At 39.9% G+C, this 18479-nt stretch overlaps 1 protein-coding gene across 10 annotated transcripts; it reads right to left on the reverse strand.

The window, feature by feature from the left end:
- Window positions 1-6844: 6844 nt before the first annotated feature.
- Window positions 6845-18470, reverse strand: LOC146439475 (uncharacterized). 10 transcript variants are annotated; one of them, XR_014850810.1, is made up of 4 exons: window positions 17396-18470; window positions 16458-16588; window positions 16188-16276; window positions 6845-8496 (listed from the first exon to the last, which is right to left on the reverse strand). XR_014850810.1 is itself a non-coding variant. In XM_085055333.1 (3 exons), the coding sequence occupies exons 1-2, from the start codon at window positions 18355-18357 to the stop codon at window positions 9383-9385; spliced, it is 1035 nt and encodes a 344-aa protein (XP_084911459.1). In that variant the 5' UTR covers window positions 18358-18470; the 3' UTR covers window positions 6845-8496; window positions 9353-9382. The 10 variants fall into 10 exon arrangements, 5 of the variants coding, with proteins under 5 accessions (XP_084911459.1, XP_084911457.1, XP_084911456.1 ...); XR_014850808.1 differs by lacking the exons at window positions 16188-16276; window positions 16458-16588 and adding an exon at window positions 9353-11661; XR_014850809.1 differs by lacking the exon at window positions 16188-16276 and having other exon boundaries at window positions 6845-9455.
- Window positions 18471-18479: the final 9 nt, after the last annotated feature.

An 18479-nucleotide genomic window follows, 5' to 3' on the forward strand; every position in this document is an offset into this window, starting at 1 on the left:
TAAAAAATCAATTATCTTCTTTGATAATACATTTGAATGTCCCATTTCACATCTGCATGCTATGCTTTTGATTTTCTGTCTTTTAAAAAAAGGTAGCTCTCATGAAAAAAACATACAAAATGCTGAGTTTGAGACTCAGTTTATTTGCAGTTAATGATTTTGTGAAGTTTTCTGGTGATTTATGTTCTATGATTTCTACTGCTGCTTATTCTGGGGCCTTTTATTTCAGCATGTTTAAATATCTGATGTAACAGAAACAATAATACAGATGAAATCTTTCCTTTTTATGGTACATATCAGGCGCTGTTTATAAGACACAGTTTTAAAACCTTCCAAATACAATCTTTTCAATTAAAAATATTTTTTCCTTTTTTTTTTTAAGGAAAATTCCTTTCAAGGGGATACTGTAGTTTTAATCATTGTTCTGGAAAATTAGGGATGAAGTCCTGGCATCACTGAATCAAGTTATTCATTGATGTCGGTGGGCTTGGATCTTCTCTCTAGTTTTAAAAAACAGTGTAACCTGGTTTCATGAAGAGGCTGCATTAAAAATCTACTATTGCGCTTATGCGCAAATATTCTTACTGCCAAATTACAAGAACCTGGAAAAAGGTAATTATTTGCTTCATATCCCATGACAGCAGAATAACTGAGGCCATTTACCTTCACACAGGAAAGCTGAGCCCTCTGATACTTGGGAAACGATTCTGAGAAAATCAAGTAAGATCAGTACAGATGCAGGCGAGTGCTCTCACAGGTTTCGCTCACATAGGAATGCTCATTGCCCTCTTCCTTGCTGGCAAGAAAATAATTTTAGAGTAAAGAGAACTCCCCATTCTGCAGCCCTGGGCTTCTTCACAGAACAGCCATGGTATGATGTGAGATTTGAGGATCAGGTCACTATTTTATTTCACACCTCTTACTGGCTCCAGACACAAACCCTCCCCAAACCTCTCCTGTGCTTGGAGACACAGTGGGTCCATATTTCTTCCTGCAGGTCTTTCCTTGTGACAGTTTTTCTTTCTGTCATCACCTCTGAAATACAACCAGCAAGTCACTGTTCAACACAAATCAAACACTCCATGTCTGAATTGGGGCAGAAACCTTTATGAAAAGAGATACGGGAGTATTGTTCTTGTAGTTTTAATCAATCTGCTCCACTTTTCTGTGGTGTAGGTGGCCAAAAGGGAGTGCAAGTGCTTCTGTGAAGGGACACAGAAGTCTTTGCTTGAAATTGCTAAAAGCATGTGCTGTGCATTTCTTGCTTCAGGGTTCCATAAGGCACCAAACCCAGCTGAGAGCTCACATGGTCAGGCTGAACATGATGCTGGCTTTAGGCAGCTGCACAAGGCAAGATCCCATTTCTGACCTCTCAGTTTCTCTTTCATACTGAAGGTAAGAACAAACAAACACAAAGCCTCTTCAGATGAGGAGATATGTCTTTAAATTTATTTTCTAATTCACTGCTAAAACTTAAAGCATCCATCACAGTTTGCTGCTTATGTAGCCTTCTGTGAACCAAGTTACCAACACCAAGAAGCTGTCTCTCAAGTCTCAAAACCAATTATTCTAAAAACAAAGCTTTTATTGTGCTTGACTGAAGCTAAATAAACTTGAAATGCAGATTTCTTTTGAAAAGAATGGTCTGCTAATTGGTGTTGAGTTTTAAATATTTGTGCTTGTTTATTTCTCTCACTTCCTTGAATGATGTTTCAGAACCATTCCAGTTATTACAGTCTATTAAATCAGACTTATCAAAAAGGAAACATTTATTGATATCTTGAGAGACGTGTATGTCTAATTAAGGTTGTGTTGCTGTGCATATTTTATATTAAAGTAAATGCTTCCTGCAATTTGACTTTAATCAGGTCTGAAGGGCCTTAATAAGTGTTTGGCTCAATCATTTATTTTTTGCTGCTTTTCCCTGGACCAAGGGAGGAGGTTCTGTATCAGTTTGCAAAGTCGCATCACTTACCATTAATTGAGAAAATTCTGCCACACACTGTAATATCTATTTAATACATTTGTTCCTGGAAATGTTGGCAGCTGGTATTAAATGCACATTTTTGATAGAGCTGATAAATCCAAAAGAAATATGGAGTATTTGTAGATTGTCATTTTGAAGTGTGGTTAGACAGCTATTTTGCATATTTCGTGGCTGTTTCACACAGTTTTACTTGGAGCTATGAATAAAGGAAAAAATATTTATAGGTTTCTGAATTCCTGCTTTCCAATTTACAAGGTTGGTTTTCTTTGTCTTGCACAGTTGTGCAAGATTCCTCCCTGTGCATGAACTGTTATCCTTTGCTGTTTTCTTGACTACCTTTCTTGTTTCATGTGAAACACTTAGCTACAAGTGTTAAAGGGAAATTCACTGCCAAGATGTAGCTGTTAAAACACCTGTCCTGGGTATGGGTTCTATTTCTCTTGTGCTGTCCCTCATGTTTATGCTTAACTTCATCCTTCATTAAGTAGGGTATTTTTGGTGCTATAATTTAAATGATGTATGTAACCTGATCTTAAAAATAATTTAAAATATTATCAGAAAATAGCTATCTTTGTTTTCTCTGTGAAATACTATCAAATTTGAGTGAAATGTCATATATGCCTATGTGGCAATATGTCCAGGTTTTTGGAAGAGTCATTCATAATGCAAGAATAATCTTATCTAACTAACAGTAACACTTCTGTTAAAAAGCTGTGTAATAGATTGTTATCTTAATTCTGCTGGCAGAGGGATACAGTAATGCAGAACTCTTTTGCATGGTATATTTAAGAATATATATACACACATTTACTTTATGTTAGTATGCTGACGGATTAGCACATACAGAAATATATAGATATTTGTGTGGGGAGACCACATTTCCTTTTCTTTTATCAGACTTTTCTAAATTTTTGGCAATCTTTTTGTTGCTACTCTAATTAATATACTATGTAATAACCTCAAATTAAAGCTGTGATCCGACTGTAATAGATGGTTTACACATAATAGGGAGAGATTATTTTTGCCAGTGATATCATGGCCCAAATAGATGTAGCAGATAAGAAGAGGAAGAAAGGAAAAATAGTTAGTCCCTGCTAAAGGGCCACTTACTGACAGAACTGTCCCATGGTCTGATCCAGCTCCTGGGAGCTACATGTGCACTGAGAAATTCAGCAGTGCCAGGGAGTGCATCTCAGTGGCAGTGCTGTTCAGGTGTCAGGAGAGCCTGGGGACAGTTTTCCCCCAAGGCTAATTAACACTTTCCCAAAGACTTGCCAGGCACTGTTCCGTAAGTTGCCACACTGTGTTGGATGAAATCTCAACAGTAAAAACAGGGCCAGCTCAGGGTGGAGCAGTATTATGGTCGCAGCTTGATCTTGGTTCTGTTTATTTAACTTTTTAGATGAGATGCAGACAAAAAAATCTGCATCAAAAGTTGACATTAAATTCAGATTTGTTTTGTCTCATTTCAGTGTCTTTCTAGATCATTACCCTTATTCAGATGACATTATTCTTAAAAATCACTCTAGTACAGTGACTAAGGCAGTGTTTAAAGAACAAAACAAGCCCTTTTATCTTCCTCAGACAAATATCACAAAATGTTAATCGATTAGTTTCCAGCTTTGACAGTTTTTTCTTTTTTTTTCACAAATGAAAAAAGCTAAAGATAACTAATTCATTACTAACTAGTAATAAACTTTTAGAATGCTCCCAAATTAGATCCTGTAAGTAATACTCAACTTATGGGCATTTATATTTGCAAACTCATGCAAATTCAGTCCACACAGTTTAGGAATAATAAATGATCTTTAGGAAGAAACAATGCTTGAGGTTTCTGCAAACTTCCTTCATTTATTTAATTCCTGATATTCAATCGTTTTTAAAAGAAAAATTCTCACACTTTGACAAAGAAAATCCTTGACAAACAAATTAGCAAACAAATTTTTTATTGCTTAAAAAATGTCAGAAATGGAATGGAGGCAAGTTATGTTCTGAAACAGGGAATATTTATTCTTGAAATAACAGTATAGGCTCCTCAGTTTACTCTGCTGTCCTTCAAATAAGACTGCAACTTTTGCCTGTATCATCTTTTGTCTTTCAAATAATCACTCTGCATCTATAAAGTGCAAAGATTCTGCTGGCAAAAGTAACAGGTAAGAAACAGCTGTCAAAGAGAAGCCTCTTTTTCTGTCCTTTCCCCTTTGCATGGAGAAATTCAAACAGGAGAAAGCAGGATAAGGAAAATACTGTGCTTGGAGAATAAAACTCTCCCAAATCCACCTTCCTCATTCCTAGGTCAGTACTTGTTGACATTGGAAGCTGTTTGCCTGAAGAGCAGCCATGAACCTCTCGATGATTTGTGAAGAAATCTGGAGTTGATTTGTGTAAGAAGGAGGAATGATGTTCTGTTTTACTCTATAAGCATCTGTTATGACACTTAAGCCCTACAGGAGTTCTGTGCCCAAGGTAGTAAATCTTTGTGTCTAGAGGTGGGCTCAGGCTCCTTCATCAATTAATTAATGGTTAAGTGTCTGAAGGTTAAGTGTCTGAAGTTTCTGGAAACTAGATTGTCCTGACAGAACTGTGCTTATGAAACTGAACTATGAATTTGAATATTGCTTCTGTATATGACAAGATAAGAAAAAAATGCATCACCCCAACTTGAGAAAATTACAGACCTGTTTTGTTGGGTTTTTTTGTAGACCTCTCATTTGAGAAATGTGTCTAAGGACATATGTTAGACCTCTAAGCACTTTGGTAATTGTGTCTTCAACACTTGTGCCTTTCTGTCTGCTACGAACTCTAGGTCTATCTCTCAGAGGCATCTGTGAGTACACAGGGAGAGAGAATTTTTGTATTTTACATCTAATTCCGTTGTTTAGGCACCAAAGAAAAATACTGTAAGCTGGTACTTCAAGCTTAAAAAAAAAAAAATTCCCTTTGATTTCAGTGCCGTCCGTGGGGATACACCTCCAATCTGTGAGATGACTGTGTCACACTAGTATGGAAACAGCTAGACTTCTCATAGCTTAGGCAGGTGGCAGACTCCTCTTAGAATGCTGTGATTCAGCTGTAGGAAATTTCTTTTTGGGAAGGAAAAAAAAGGAAAATTTATGCAGGATGCCATTTGGAAAGATGTCAGCCTCAAGATTAGGTGGACTCATGAAAGTACCTTCTTGAAAACACATGGCTGCACCCCACTGCCTTCAGATATAATGTGACAACGCTTCAGATTCAGCCTCAGGAAAAAAGAATATTGCTCATTTTTAGTGTTCACCACAACAGTTGAGTATTGAAAGAACTTACCTGCAATTTTCAGTGGTGTGTGTTTTGAGTTTTTGGGTTTTTTTAATCCTTACAAATCCTGTGATTTCTGAATTTGACCAAATTCAGAGGAAAAATAGTAAAAAATGTAGAGTGAGTACAAACAAATAAAGAGGGGCTTCTGTTGCTGGAAATCAACCTGTTTGGTAATCCTGACAGTGCTATAATTTGGGTCCTTATAATCAGTTTCATTACCTTTTCTGTTTTCCTTCCTTTTTTTTCCCCTGCAGGAGTTATGAATTTGCACTAGGACCCAAAGTTTGGATCTGCTGTGGGACTCGCATCCAGAAAGTGAGGAATGTGCTCCTACCCTTGGCTGAGGCAAACTTTGTAAGGCAGAAGATCACCAGGTAGGCTCATGGTCTTGCCTTTAAGCATGCACTGAAAGCACTGGTGTTGTGTCTGCGCAGTGGCATTTGTGTGTTTGCATCTTCTGGCAGCAGAGCTTATTCTAACGGGTTAGAAACCTGTGGGTGCAGATTGGTTTCAGTGGAAGAAGCGAAGCACTCAGCTTAGGTGGTTTAGGTCCTATATTCTATTTAAGGAATGAGAGCTAGCAGTGCACAGGCCACAAGACCTGTTGGTCTGGACAGGACCTCCTGGCTCCTCACAGGAGCCTCTTTCCACATGAACCTCTGGGTCTGGAGAAGGCACCTTGTCCTCAACATCAGCCCGCTGGCCTGAGGTGCAGCTGACAGGCTCATGTGGATGATGCCCAGCTCAGGCTTGTGATGTATGTTCATTCTTGAAATTTCCTGTGCCACTTCCTTTCGGGAAAAGTATAGCTAATTGCTTTCCTCATCACTGACATGGCACTCCTGTGGGCCACAACCTGACTTTAAGGATTTTTTTTGCGTGTGTGTGGGTACTAATTTGGTACAATAAATGCAAGCCTTTTACAGGACTCTGCTATGCCTGCTCCCTCACTTAGGCCTGTAATTTATCCACATTTCTTATTCCAAAAAACTACTTTCAAGGACCGGGCCTGGTGTGCTACTTTTTATCTCCCCTCTCTGGGAATGTTAATGTTAGTTTAAAGTGCCTCTACCCCCTCATCACTCTTCTTCCTTTTTCAAAGCTTATTCAAGTATGTCATCTCCTTGATGCTCTTTTCTTCCAACATTTACCAGCCTGATGCATTTTTTTCACTCACCTATTAGTCCACTGTATGCTTTCTATGTATACATAGAAGGAAGTCCTGCTTCCCCTTCCTCCAAATCCACCCACAGCCAGAAAGAGGCACATCATCATACATGTGTGCAAGTATGTTTCCCTAAGATAATGCATAAGTGCTTTAATTTGCCCAGGATGGAGAAGCCCAGGTAAGTTTGAAATCTCACCAGTTAAGAGACAAAACTGAGATTTTTTTTTTTTTCAATTTCCTCCCCCCCTCCCCATTTAAGGAGTTAAATACTTCAGCAATATCTAATATTGTATCTATGGTCACAATTGGGTATGTAGACTAACAGAAAAAAATAGCAAGAGGGAGAAGATTTAGGTTAAAGAATAAAAGATTAAACAAAAGAGATGCGATTTCAATTGTTAAATACTAATTTTTTATTATGTCGTATACAGCTTTACTGTTTTTGGATCTGCTAAACAAAGTTGTTTCACTTAACCCTTGAGTAACACAGGCAAAGTCATTGAAAATATCAAAATCAGTATTTTAAGATCATAAACAGTAAGTTTAGAACAAATGTAATATAGATGACTTTACTGGATTAATTACATATGAAAATGAATACCTTGAAAACAAACTATAATAAAGAGATAAGCATATTTATTAGGGCCATGTTTTATGAACTTCAGTTATGCATATTATTAATATGAAAAACTGAGTCTAGACAGAGAAATACTATTGCATTTGAAAAGCTAGTATTTGGCAATTGCTTCAGTAGGTTTTTTAATGATAGGACAAAAGCAGATTTTAAAATCTCTTGTTCTGTTTCCTGAATGCAGAAGAATTTACTATCCCATTTGTGTGACCTGCAGCTCTGTCTGGCACACCTATGTGTGTACTGGAAAATGAAAAGGGGTGGAAGGAAGGCAGAGATAATTTTAAGTTTAAGAGGCAACTCTTTTTGACAATGTAGCATTAAAAGAATTAATATGCCTCTATTTCAGTACTAGTATCTTAATGCCATATACTCTTCCATCTATAAAAAGCATGTTCCTTAAGTTACAGTTTTGAACTAACCATCCTGAAAATAAATTAATATTCTAGTATATCTGGCTATAATCTCAGTATATTCTATTTAAGGAAAAAAAAACCAACAGTTTTCATAAAAAACCCTGACTCACAAAAACTAACTCTCCTGAATAAGTGTACTGAACTCAGCAAAATCATGGCAAAACCAGTGCCATTTAATTATCTGACTTGTATGTCTAATTAAAGTATACTTAACTGTACCTTGTATCATACTAAAAACTACCCTGTTTATTACTACTGATGTTAAAGGAAACTTGTACAGTACTGAAGCTTCATCTTTTCTTTATTACTGAAAACACAAATCCAGTCAAGACTTCAGACAAGATCTCATTTTTCAATTAACATGTTTTATTTCAATTTTATTCAGAGCTGAAACAAGAGTTTCATTTACAGCTGAGGAAAGCAAAGATGAAACTTTGTTCTCTCTTTTGTGCTCAGCCATACAATTAATTTTTCTCCTGGCAATGGATTTTAAAACTCTTTCCTTTATTTTTTTAAATGGGAACTGTTTTAGTAAGCGCCGACATTAGAGCTGACAATGCTTTGTGTGTTTTTTTTTTCCTTTTGCCTGGTTTCTGTGTCTGTGTGTGCAGGCATGCATTCATTAACGTAATTCCTCAACATTCAACAAGAGTGCATCATAAACCAGAGGAAAAAAGCCTCATAAATATTTAGATCCTCCACCTACCTTCCAAAACTGAAGTGAAAAAGAGTATTTAGTGTGGACTTGGTTTGAGTTAATCTGCATATGAACTGAAAGGGGGTACAAAAGGATGAAAAGGTGGTGGAAACGAGCATACAAACCCCATAGTCTCCAGGGGGCCATTCATCTTGTTCTTGTCAATACAATCTCAGTCTCACTGCTTGGCTCGGCTCTGCGCATGACCGACAGCCTGGCTTTGCAAAGGATGTGCGAGCTTTGGCTGCTTTGGTTCTATCGGGGAATTTGGCCACAGGAGAAGAAAAATACTTTCACCTTTAGGAAGACAGAGAAATTTCTCTACCTGCTTTTGGTCCACACACTGACATACAAACTCAAAACATCACATTAAAGGACAAGTAGGTTATATGAAAAGCAATTTTAGGTAATTTGACAATTAATGAGAAGTAATGACACCACAATGTAGCTTAAAACATGCTACAAACCCATACAAGTTGGACCAAGTGTTGTATATATTTACATATAAATCTCTACTATTTCTAACAAACAACACTGTCAAAAATTACAGATAAAAATGCAGATCACCAATAAAATTCAGGACTTAGTGTACTTTCACAATTGAACAGTCATAGAATAGTTTAGGATTCTGCAAGTTGTTTTTACATATTCTAATTTTTAAGATGAGGGAATGAGTAATAGATAATTTGTTTTTTGTTTTATGATCTGAGATAAATTAATTTTGACTGATTACATCATATTACCTACCAAAACAGCAGTCTGTTTTTTGTGAAGACAAACTTAGAATGAAATACATGTAACTTAGTGAATTTGTCAAACTCCACATCAATCAGATGAACTGAATTACAACAAAGTTACATAAATACTATATGCAAAATGGTCATTTTAGTCACATACTAATAATTTATCTTACTACACTGCTAAACTTCTGTTATGTACTTGTGATAACAGAAAATTCCAAACATACTATTTTCAAATTAATCTCTATTTCAGTCTCTTCCTTAAATGAACTCAGCCGAAGTGGATTTTGTTTAGTTGGCTGGTTTTCAGGTTTTGTTACCAGACCTCCTGAAAACGCCATCAGTGACCACACCACTGTGACATCAGGTACAAGCATGAGCATGCAAGCTGCTCTGAGTCCCCTGCTCATCACCTGGTGTCACTCTGACAGGCAGGACTCCACCTACACCAGCAAACTCCTAATGAAGTACCAGGATGTATCTGTAGCCAGAGGGATGATTGATTTTGCGATGAACCTGTAAGACAGGTGCATGCAAACTTCAAAATAGGGCAAAGATCAATTATGCCTCTAGTAATGAAAATCAGATGGATAGCTATAAATAGACTACCTGGAAGGAAAAACAAGGTAGAGATGTATATTTTAATTGACTTGCTAAAAGGAAAACCACCTTTTGGCCTGAAAATTGGCCATCTAATTGGCTAGGTCATGACTACTTAAAGCCAAGTAGAAAAATTCTAGAGATGGGGAAATGCTTTAAGTCAGTGCCTTCCTTCTACCTCTAGCAGAGAAATGGTTTGCCTGCCTCCCAAATCACAGGGACTTTACAGACACCTTTCTACAGTGGGGAGAAGGAAGGCTGTCTAATTTGGTTTATTTAATTTGGATTACTCAATACCTGTTTTCATGCTGACCTTCTTTAATCAAAGCATTACGACAAAAATGTAGTTTTTTTCCTGTACAGTTCCCACCATAACCAGTTGCTTTTGAGCACACTGTGAGACCAAATACTTATTTGTTAATATATATACAAACAGTATTGTTATGCAAATTGAATAGCGGAGTATACTCTCTGGGAAACTGATTTTTGCATTTCTCTGCTCTGCTGACAGGATAACAGCCCTTTAGCCCTGTCAGGATTTGAGGTGTGTAGGGTGTGCATATGCTAAAATCAGAGACAGTTGTTGAACCTGTTGTCAAAACAAAAACCTGCAATCAAAGAATGTAATAATCTTTCTTTAACAATTTGACAAGTTATGTAAATACCTAGAAGGTGAAGAACTGTCCACAAAACTTTCATATACTCCTTTTTAAACAAATACAAGACCACAAGAGATAATGTTAACATTTCAGTGATCACCTTTATTTATGAATTGTACAAGCACTTCTATAATAAAAAGCTGCCTATTAGAGAAGGGACCTTAAAAACTTCTACAAATGATAATGAAAGTTGTAAAATATACATGGAAACTTTTCATGTTCCAAATGAACAGGAATAGCTAAACTCACGTGAACTGGATCTGCAGAGAAGCAATTGGAATCTACAAGAAATGCATTCTGTTTTCCTTCCCTATATTTCAGTCATAATCTGATACCAAACACAAAACAATTCACACCAAGAATAGTAACAAAAGATTGTAAGAATTTGAGAATGGCTGGCAGTAATTTCCAGACACTTCAAATTTAGCTGCAGTGATTTTTGCATGCATTTTGCTTCTACACCATAGAGGACTTTTCAGCTCATTTCCTTGTCTCTCTACTCTGTGGTCTGGCCAACATAATGACTAGATTACATTATAAAATACTAACACACTTCAGAAAGCCAAAGCTAGGGAATGACCGCATTACCTTCAACAGAGTCAATAAGCTCTTGTCAAAATCCTGGAACCAGGTTGCTGTTCAGACTATGCCAAGAGCAGAAGTGGTTGATAGAAAACTTTTCTGTATGTTTACAGTGAGATGCAGCTGACAGCTCAACAGTTTGCAATGGCCACTCAAGACATCCAAAACGTGTGGGACACATCTGCACAGAGCAGCTGGCAGACGCCATACAGAAACTACGAGACTAAAGTGAACTTCAGGAGATTCAAGTGGAATACCACAAGGCAAGGGAATCCTATCCTTTATTGTACTTATAAACTGGTAATAGTGACTTAATAAGATCAAGAAATGAACTCACTGTAAATAATAATCAGATCCAGCATTAGCTATATAGGATGATATCATCTTGTATGAAGTGACTGCAGCTCAAAACAAGCCAGATCTCCTAGATAAGCAAACAACCCAGTAATGTTCACCTTTTGGCTTTGAGCCCAAGAGTCTTGTTTTACTGATTGTTATGACTTGGCCTTTGAGCTCTGGTGACAGTCAAATAGGGGACGTAAAATGCACCAGCCTACAGATTCCAACAAAAATGGCATGAGATTTGGGATGCTTCCTGTTTCTATGAGGAAATCCTGAATTTTTCTGAGTGCTTAAGCAATAATTCTCTGCGCTTTTATAATGCCTTTCATCCAAGCAACTTGAAGTATTTGACTACCAAGTGTTTCATAGCTTCTGAAGAGTAGAAAACAGTGAAGAGGGTTCCAGGGCATATGATAATTCAAATATATGCGGCTACTATATTGCAGGAGAAATCTCCCACACTCATTAGAAAGACTGTGGGTAGGAGGAACAAATGGGAGACAATGAGTCATCCACAATCAAAACAAAGTTTAGGATTCCTAAAGTGAAAAAGGACCATAAGAAAATATTAAGAAACTGAATGCTGTTGTTTCCTTTCAGAGAAAAGGCACAGATAGCAATGCACAGACAAAAAAAAAACGAGCTTCTGAGCATACGACAGCATGCAAGCACAATGGTCTTTGTGTGGGTAATCAACAACCACCGTAGTAGTGTTCTGTCCTTTGCTCTGGATGAACACTGTTGAGCAACTCTGTCTCATCTCCAGAAGCTTTCAACATTCATACTGCTTAGTCCCTTTCTTTTCTTACAGCTTAGTAGCTCCACATATTTCTCTTCACCATTAAAACAAGGATTCATGTCTAATAAAGACTTGCAAAATATAAAGTATTTTGAGCAGGTAAAAAAAGACAACTTCAAGTAAAAAATAAAATTCTGGCCTTTTCAGACTGATTACTAACGTTTTCTTAGAAGGCCCAACAATACAAAGGTTTTTTAACCATTACTGCAGTTTTAAAAAATGCTAAAATTTTCCTATAATTTGTTTAGCTGTTTTTTGTCCAGTTAAATACATTCTCTTTGTGTAAGAACTGTTGCTCTTTAAGTACAGAAAATTAGGAACCATATGCAACACATCACTAGCAATCCCACAGTGTATGTCAATATACATATGCATTCACATTTCACACATGTTAAAAGGAAGAGTTAAATTAATGCTTTGACTGCATTTTAAATTCCATTTTGTTTTAGTCATAATTGAGAAGAATGGCTAATTTAAATTAATTTACAAAGTTAAGGCTGAAAACATTTATATTTCACAGTAACCAATATACTCTGGTATTTTACCAAAACATGGTGCACCTGAAAAACAGAACTTACCTGTTTCTTTAGCTGTCAGCTCTTTGCCATTGTGGCTGACAAAATAAACCTGAAAATTTCCCACATATGAACTATCTATTTTTATTTTACAATCCTATAGTTTAGGTGAAAACACTTGTCACTCTGGTGAGAAATAAACATACTGACTATGTATGTTACATGTCTTTCAACATTGTGTTTTTAGTTACAGGTAGCGAATTTTAAAAAGCTGCTGAGGGCACTACTACTGATGACTGCATCAATTAAAATGCAGAATATCCTGGATAGTTTTAAACTTAGACACCTAGTTCAAACAGACAAGGAAAAAACCCCAAGTATGTCTGAAATAATGGCCAAGATCTCTCAATATTCTTAATTTCCAGATATGATAATACAGTAGTCTTTTAAACTTGAATGTGCATTAGCTGGACTTCTGCTGACTGATACTGTCTTTAGCAGTGGTCACTTCAGTGCCCCACAGACCTGGGCAGCATTTACAGTGATATACGCTCCCTGCTACTCCCACTTTGCAATGTGTCGCACAGGCTGGCTCACTTCTTGCTGCCAAAAGGGACAGGCCAGAAGCCTTTTGAAATTCCCCCCTATGTGAACAGAGAGCTATACAGCAAAGTAGTAATTTTGTGAGTGCAGAGATGGAAAAGTGTCAAATCCCAGCACACCAACTGAAGCCATGGGGCTGTGCATGGGGTTAGAAACACTGGGAAAACACTGTGCATGGTGTGCTTCAACAGATTAGTTGGCTTCCTTTATTGACCTAGGAAGAGCATCAATTACTGATAATCCAGCTGTAAAATGCACTACAACAAAGCGTTTATAAATTATAAGGTGTAAGAGTGTTATGAGCTAAGAGGCAAAACAAACCTTCAAAATGCAGGACTCAAATATGTTCTGTAAAGAGTGTGGCCCCCCAGCTTTTAAATTTACATGCTGTTACGAAGGAGATGATAAAGTGGATAAATTTTATGTTTACAATGGAGTAACTTTATTTAGTTTTCTCTCTGTAACTGCTGGCATTTTTTCCTTTTCTATGCCTTGTCAGATTGCTTTTATTTTCCTCCTTCTCACCATTTTCTGCCTTTTTCAACAATGCTGTAATAAAACTGGCATACCTGAGACTTCACCTCTTGCTGGAATGTGAAATCAAACTGATCTCAACTTTGGTTTTAATGCACAGAGATTTCTCAAGAGCACAGCAGAAGCACCACCCTCTCTAGACAGACATACCTTTTCTTGTTGCTAGAATGCTATCTTTTCTAGAGAAAAGTCTGCCTAGTACTTAAAGAAACTGCATGAACAGCCATTGCATACCCATAGAAATTAATATTTAGTCAGAAGTGCAATCTACTAGGCAATCATTCTATGACAATCTCGAACACAGATGTATTACATTCTACTGTATGTTGATTTACATTTTTTCCATGCATAACCATGACATTCTGGTAGGTAGATAAGGTGAAGCCCAATACAGAGATACCCCTGCCCTCCCTAACCTCTGAGAGTCACACAAAATGCTTATTTTATCAAGCAGACTTTAGTCCCCTCCATCCTATCCATATAAGAGTGTCCTCTAACAGTAACTTAAGATACACGAAATACACACGTTATCAAGGAAATTTAGGCACAAGATTTAGGTCAGAAATGTAAAAATAGTTTTTGTTTTACTTAGCATTGTCTTTTCTCCCCAGCTTAATGATTGCATAATTAATAAACAACCACAGGAACAGTGAGAATGTAGCTCTTCCTACTCTCGTGTAAGTGGATGAATCACAAAGGTATCTCTTCTGGCTCCTTTATTCCAAAGTGAGGAAGGGCCAGTTCTACCAGGAGTGATACTGTGGGTTACTACACCCTTCTTTACAGTTGTTGTATAGCTTGAAGTGACTTGTAAGATACAAATCCTTCCAAACTAAGGAGTGCTTCACATCTGTATCTTCTGGTTCTTCAGCAACCACATAACATCACTAGTGGACAAATTTAGGCATTATCTCTTCCAGGACTACACAAAATACTCGGACATGTCCCTTTTGAACACTACATCATCTGCTTATGACTTTGAATGACACACTGCTATAGCTCCTGCTTGAAAAGTTACCTGTCAGTTTGCCTTAACATCAAGGGAAATACGTTTTTGTTGTCAAATGCAGTGCAGCATTTCCGTATTTTTGGTCCTTGAGATTTTTAGTTTGGCTCTAGAGCTTATTCTGTTAATGCATTCATCACCTTGCAGAGATAAATGTATTTCAGATGTTCATCTGTTTTTGGGCCTATTTGGTTACAGTAGAACACTCTTGTACACCATGAACGATTCAATACTGCATCACACACACAGTATTTTTTTTTCAAGTGACTGTAATGGGTGAGTGAAGAATTGCTTCTTTCCCTAAGGATGCATAGTACAGCATATTGGTACCTTCCTGTTACAGACAGCATCGCAGAAGGCTGATGATATCCAACAGCCTGTGCCCATGATTTGGCCAACAGAGACACTGGAAGTAATAGCCAACACTTTTGAAAGAGTCTGCTTCCCAGTAGTCATTAGCCTTCGCTTCTCCTATTTCCAAAGGTGTTATCAGCTATGAACATTATAGCAGTAATTGAATTTGCTTTTTATGATCATTGCAGGTCTTTAATACACAGAGGCTGCTGCTGGCATTATCATAACTCTTCTAACTTCAAGATTAGATTAACGCAATAAAACTTCACCTCAAAAGAGAAACTGCTGGAGAATACTACAGGTTACATGATACAAGGACTACCTAGATGGAAACACAAGAGCTGAAAACAGGGACTTCTGCCTGTGTCTAGATAGAAGTGAAGACATTGGGCAGTTACTTATGGAACCTTACAAGGCCACAGACCTGGTTATCTTGAAACAGACTAAGCAACCTCCATCTCCCTGCCCACTCCTTTTCTCCGACATAAAGAACATGAAACCTCTTCCCCATACCCACAGAACCTGTTTACCCAGCCCTGTGTCATGTTCTCCCCATAGCTGCCTTCCCCCATGGGAAAGCTGCAAAATTAAGAGACTGCAAAAGTACTTCTACTGCCTCAGTACATCAGGCTGTAGTCACACCAGTCTTGATGGGAGCTATACCTTCTCATAGCTCTTTAACCTGAACTGATTCAACTTTCGTCTCCCAAGAACTCTTAAAACACCCTTTCTTAGAGTATGAGAGTTTGGGAAGGTAAAGGCAGAGAGCAGAACATAAGGTATGCTGAGAAGGGCTTTTAGCTAGCTCTTTGGTTTTTACTGTATACTTGATAAAGAAGGGTATCATGCTGATTTGCCTATTTGAAACTAATGCTGAGTTATCTGCATTTTAGTAAAACATTCAGCTATTCCAAGGGCTTTTTTCTAAAGATTTAAATTCAGAGTTTTGAAGTATTTGCAGAAAAAATCAAGGAGAACTTTTCCAGTCATTTATGCCTAATTAAATGGGCAGCTTCATCATACAGCTTTGCCTCAATGTCTGTACTGTTCTGACTGAGAAAATAATTCAGATTAACAACAGAGCAAACTAGAGCTTGAATTTTGCATTGCACTGCGTGAGTGATTCTGCAAGTGGTGGTGTGCACCATTTCGTTCTGCGCTAAATAAGCGCAAAATACCTTAGGATAAACTATATTGTTCCTATTAGTAGGTTACTGGTGTTACTGCATGACAACTCATGCTGGTATTTCTTACCTCATATTGTCTGCTTGTATTCAAACACTGGAAACCCTATGTGCAGGAAGCAATAATGAAGTGGTATGGGAACAGCTGCACCAAATCTCCTGAAAAAAAGTCTCCATATGCTATTTTTACTGTGAGAATCACCAGTCCAGAACAATTATTCTAACATAATCTGTGTTCATCTAATTTTAAGATGAAAGCTTGCTATTCAGCAGATGCCCTTAATCAAATGGAAGGATTCGACAGCACGGTTTCTCAGGATTAAAAAGAGCCTTCACTCACCAGTTAAAATCAGTAAGCAGAGGGCTACAAAAATGCATCATTGTCCAGACTGGTCTACAAGAACCAAAAGGATAGCAATTTTGTTCAGCGTGTAAGGCTGTATTTTAGCTTGTCACAATCTTATAGCGAGACTGGAAAGAACAAACACAATCATGTTACTAAGTAGAAACCGCATTGTTTTGTCTTTCATAACCATACTGCGGTGTGCTGTGGGCATGCTATTGATGAACTAAGAATCTACATTTTAAAAAATGGTTTGTAACACTGCTATTCTTTGATGACAAAGGTAGTATTTTCTTACTGGATATTCAGGTTTTCAAGGATGGAAGCAGTAAGACTGGCTTACTTTATATTAGCTGTAAATTTCTACTAATGTAAACAAAACCCAGAAATGGAACAAAAACTCGAATGTCCAAATAATGAGCCCTAACTACATGTTTAAAGGGGATATATACAATAAACACTGGACACAATGCAATAATCGAAGGCATTTTTACTGTTATAAGAACTACACATTCTCTACATTTTTGTCAGTGCACATCTTTCAGGAAAAGCAGAGTTAACACTGCTTGACAATACGCAGTGACACTGTACACCTGTCAAGATGACGTGTCCCTATTTTCTTTTTAGTTTAGGAAGCATTGCTCATTGCCAATAACCTAATATTGAAGGTATCTTCAAATACTGTGCAGTATGTATTGAAATTCATTTGAATTTTTTTACGAAACTTCAAGCAATAGCTAGACTTTATACCTAGTCCTATGAAATATGACGGTTTTCAGCGAGCTACGTGAAGAATGCAGCGACTTTTACCCAGCTTTGTGACAAAAGCTCTACCAAGCTACCGCGAACTGCCTCAAAGCTTCCTAACAGCCTCTTAAGTGATAAACACCAAGTAAGAACACCGAGAAGCTGCGTGGGGAAGGAGCAATACGTACAAGCAACCGCGTCGCGCTGCTTTGCCTCTGCGGCTACAGTGGATGGAGCACGTTAATTTTGGTTCTGGCTGCCGGACACCGCTGCTCCCATCACGTCTCCCATCCAAACCCGTCAAACGAGCCACGGCTGATGCCAAAACGCGGCGCTGCCCTACGAGCAACAAGGGCGAGGCGCAGGCTTGCCGGGGAGGCTCGGCGGGAAGGAGCTCACGGCGCCGGGACACGGCCCGGGCTGCCGGCCGGGACAGGCGCTGCGCACAGCCGGCCGCGGGGCGGGAGGTCGGGCGGGGGAAGGGGGCGGCCGTGCCCGCCCGGGGCAGCGCCGGCGCGGAAGGAACCCCGATCCGCTCCGCGCCCCGCGGGGGCCGTCCGGCGCTCCCGGGGCTCCGCAGCCGGGGAGAGCGGCTCCCGGCAGCCCCGCTTCTCCCTCCTCGCCCCGCCGCGGGGCCGCTGCCAGGGCGGTGCCGGCCGGCTGCCGGGGCGCTCCCGCGGCTTCCGCGCTCCCCGCCCGCCCCCGGGCCCCGGCACCGACCGGGAATCGCTCCTCGCGCCGTTCGCACCGCCCACCGCCCGCGCGCGCAAGCGCGGCCGCAGCCCCCGCGCGCACCTGCCCCCCCGCCCGCCGCCGCCACGCGACACCGGGGCCGCGCGGAGCGGCGGGAGCGCGCGCGCCCCGGCGGGGCTCTCCCCGCCCCCGGTGGGGCGCGCACGTGACCCGACCCCGCCCCGGAGGTGCCGCGACGCGACTTTGTTTGGGAGAGTTCCGCGCGCGCGCGCGTGTTTCCGCGCGGCGGGGCCGGGCGGGAGCCGCACGGGAAGCCGGTTATCCCCCGCCGCCGCCCCGAGCCCCCGCAGCGGAAGGGAGGGAGCCACAGCCGTGGCTCCGCCAAGCGGCGCTGCCGCCGCTGCCGCCGGGCAGCGGCCGCCCCGCCGCCGCCCCGCCCCTGGTCCCGCCCCGGCATGTCCCACCCCCGCGGGCCCTGCCCCCTCCCCTCCTGCCGCCGCCGCCGCTGCTGCCAGCGCAGCCTGAACTGAAGCGAACTCCGGAGCGAACTGAGGAGAAGTGAGGAGGCGGCGGCGGCGG

This window comes from Lichenostomus cassidix, chromosome 3 (assembly GCF_008360975.1).
Source record: "Lichenostomus cassidix isolate B80296 chromosome 3, HeHo_3.0, whole genome shotgun sequence".
NCBI classification, from domain to species: domain Eukaryota; kingdom Metazoa; phylum Chordata; class Aves; order Passeriformes; family Meliphagidae; genus Lichenostomus; species Lichenostomus cassidix.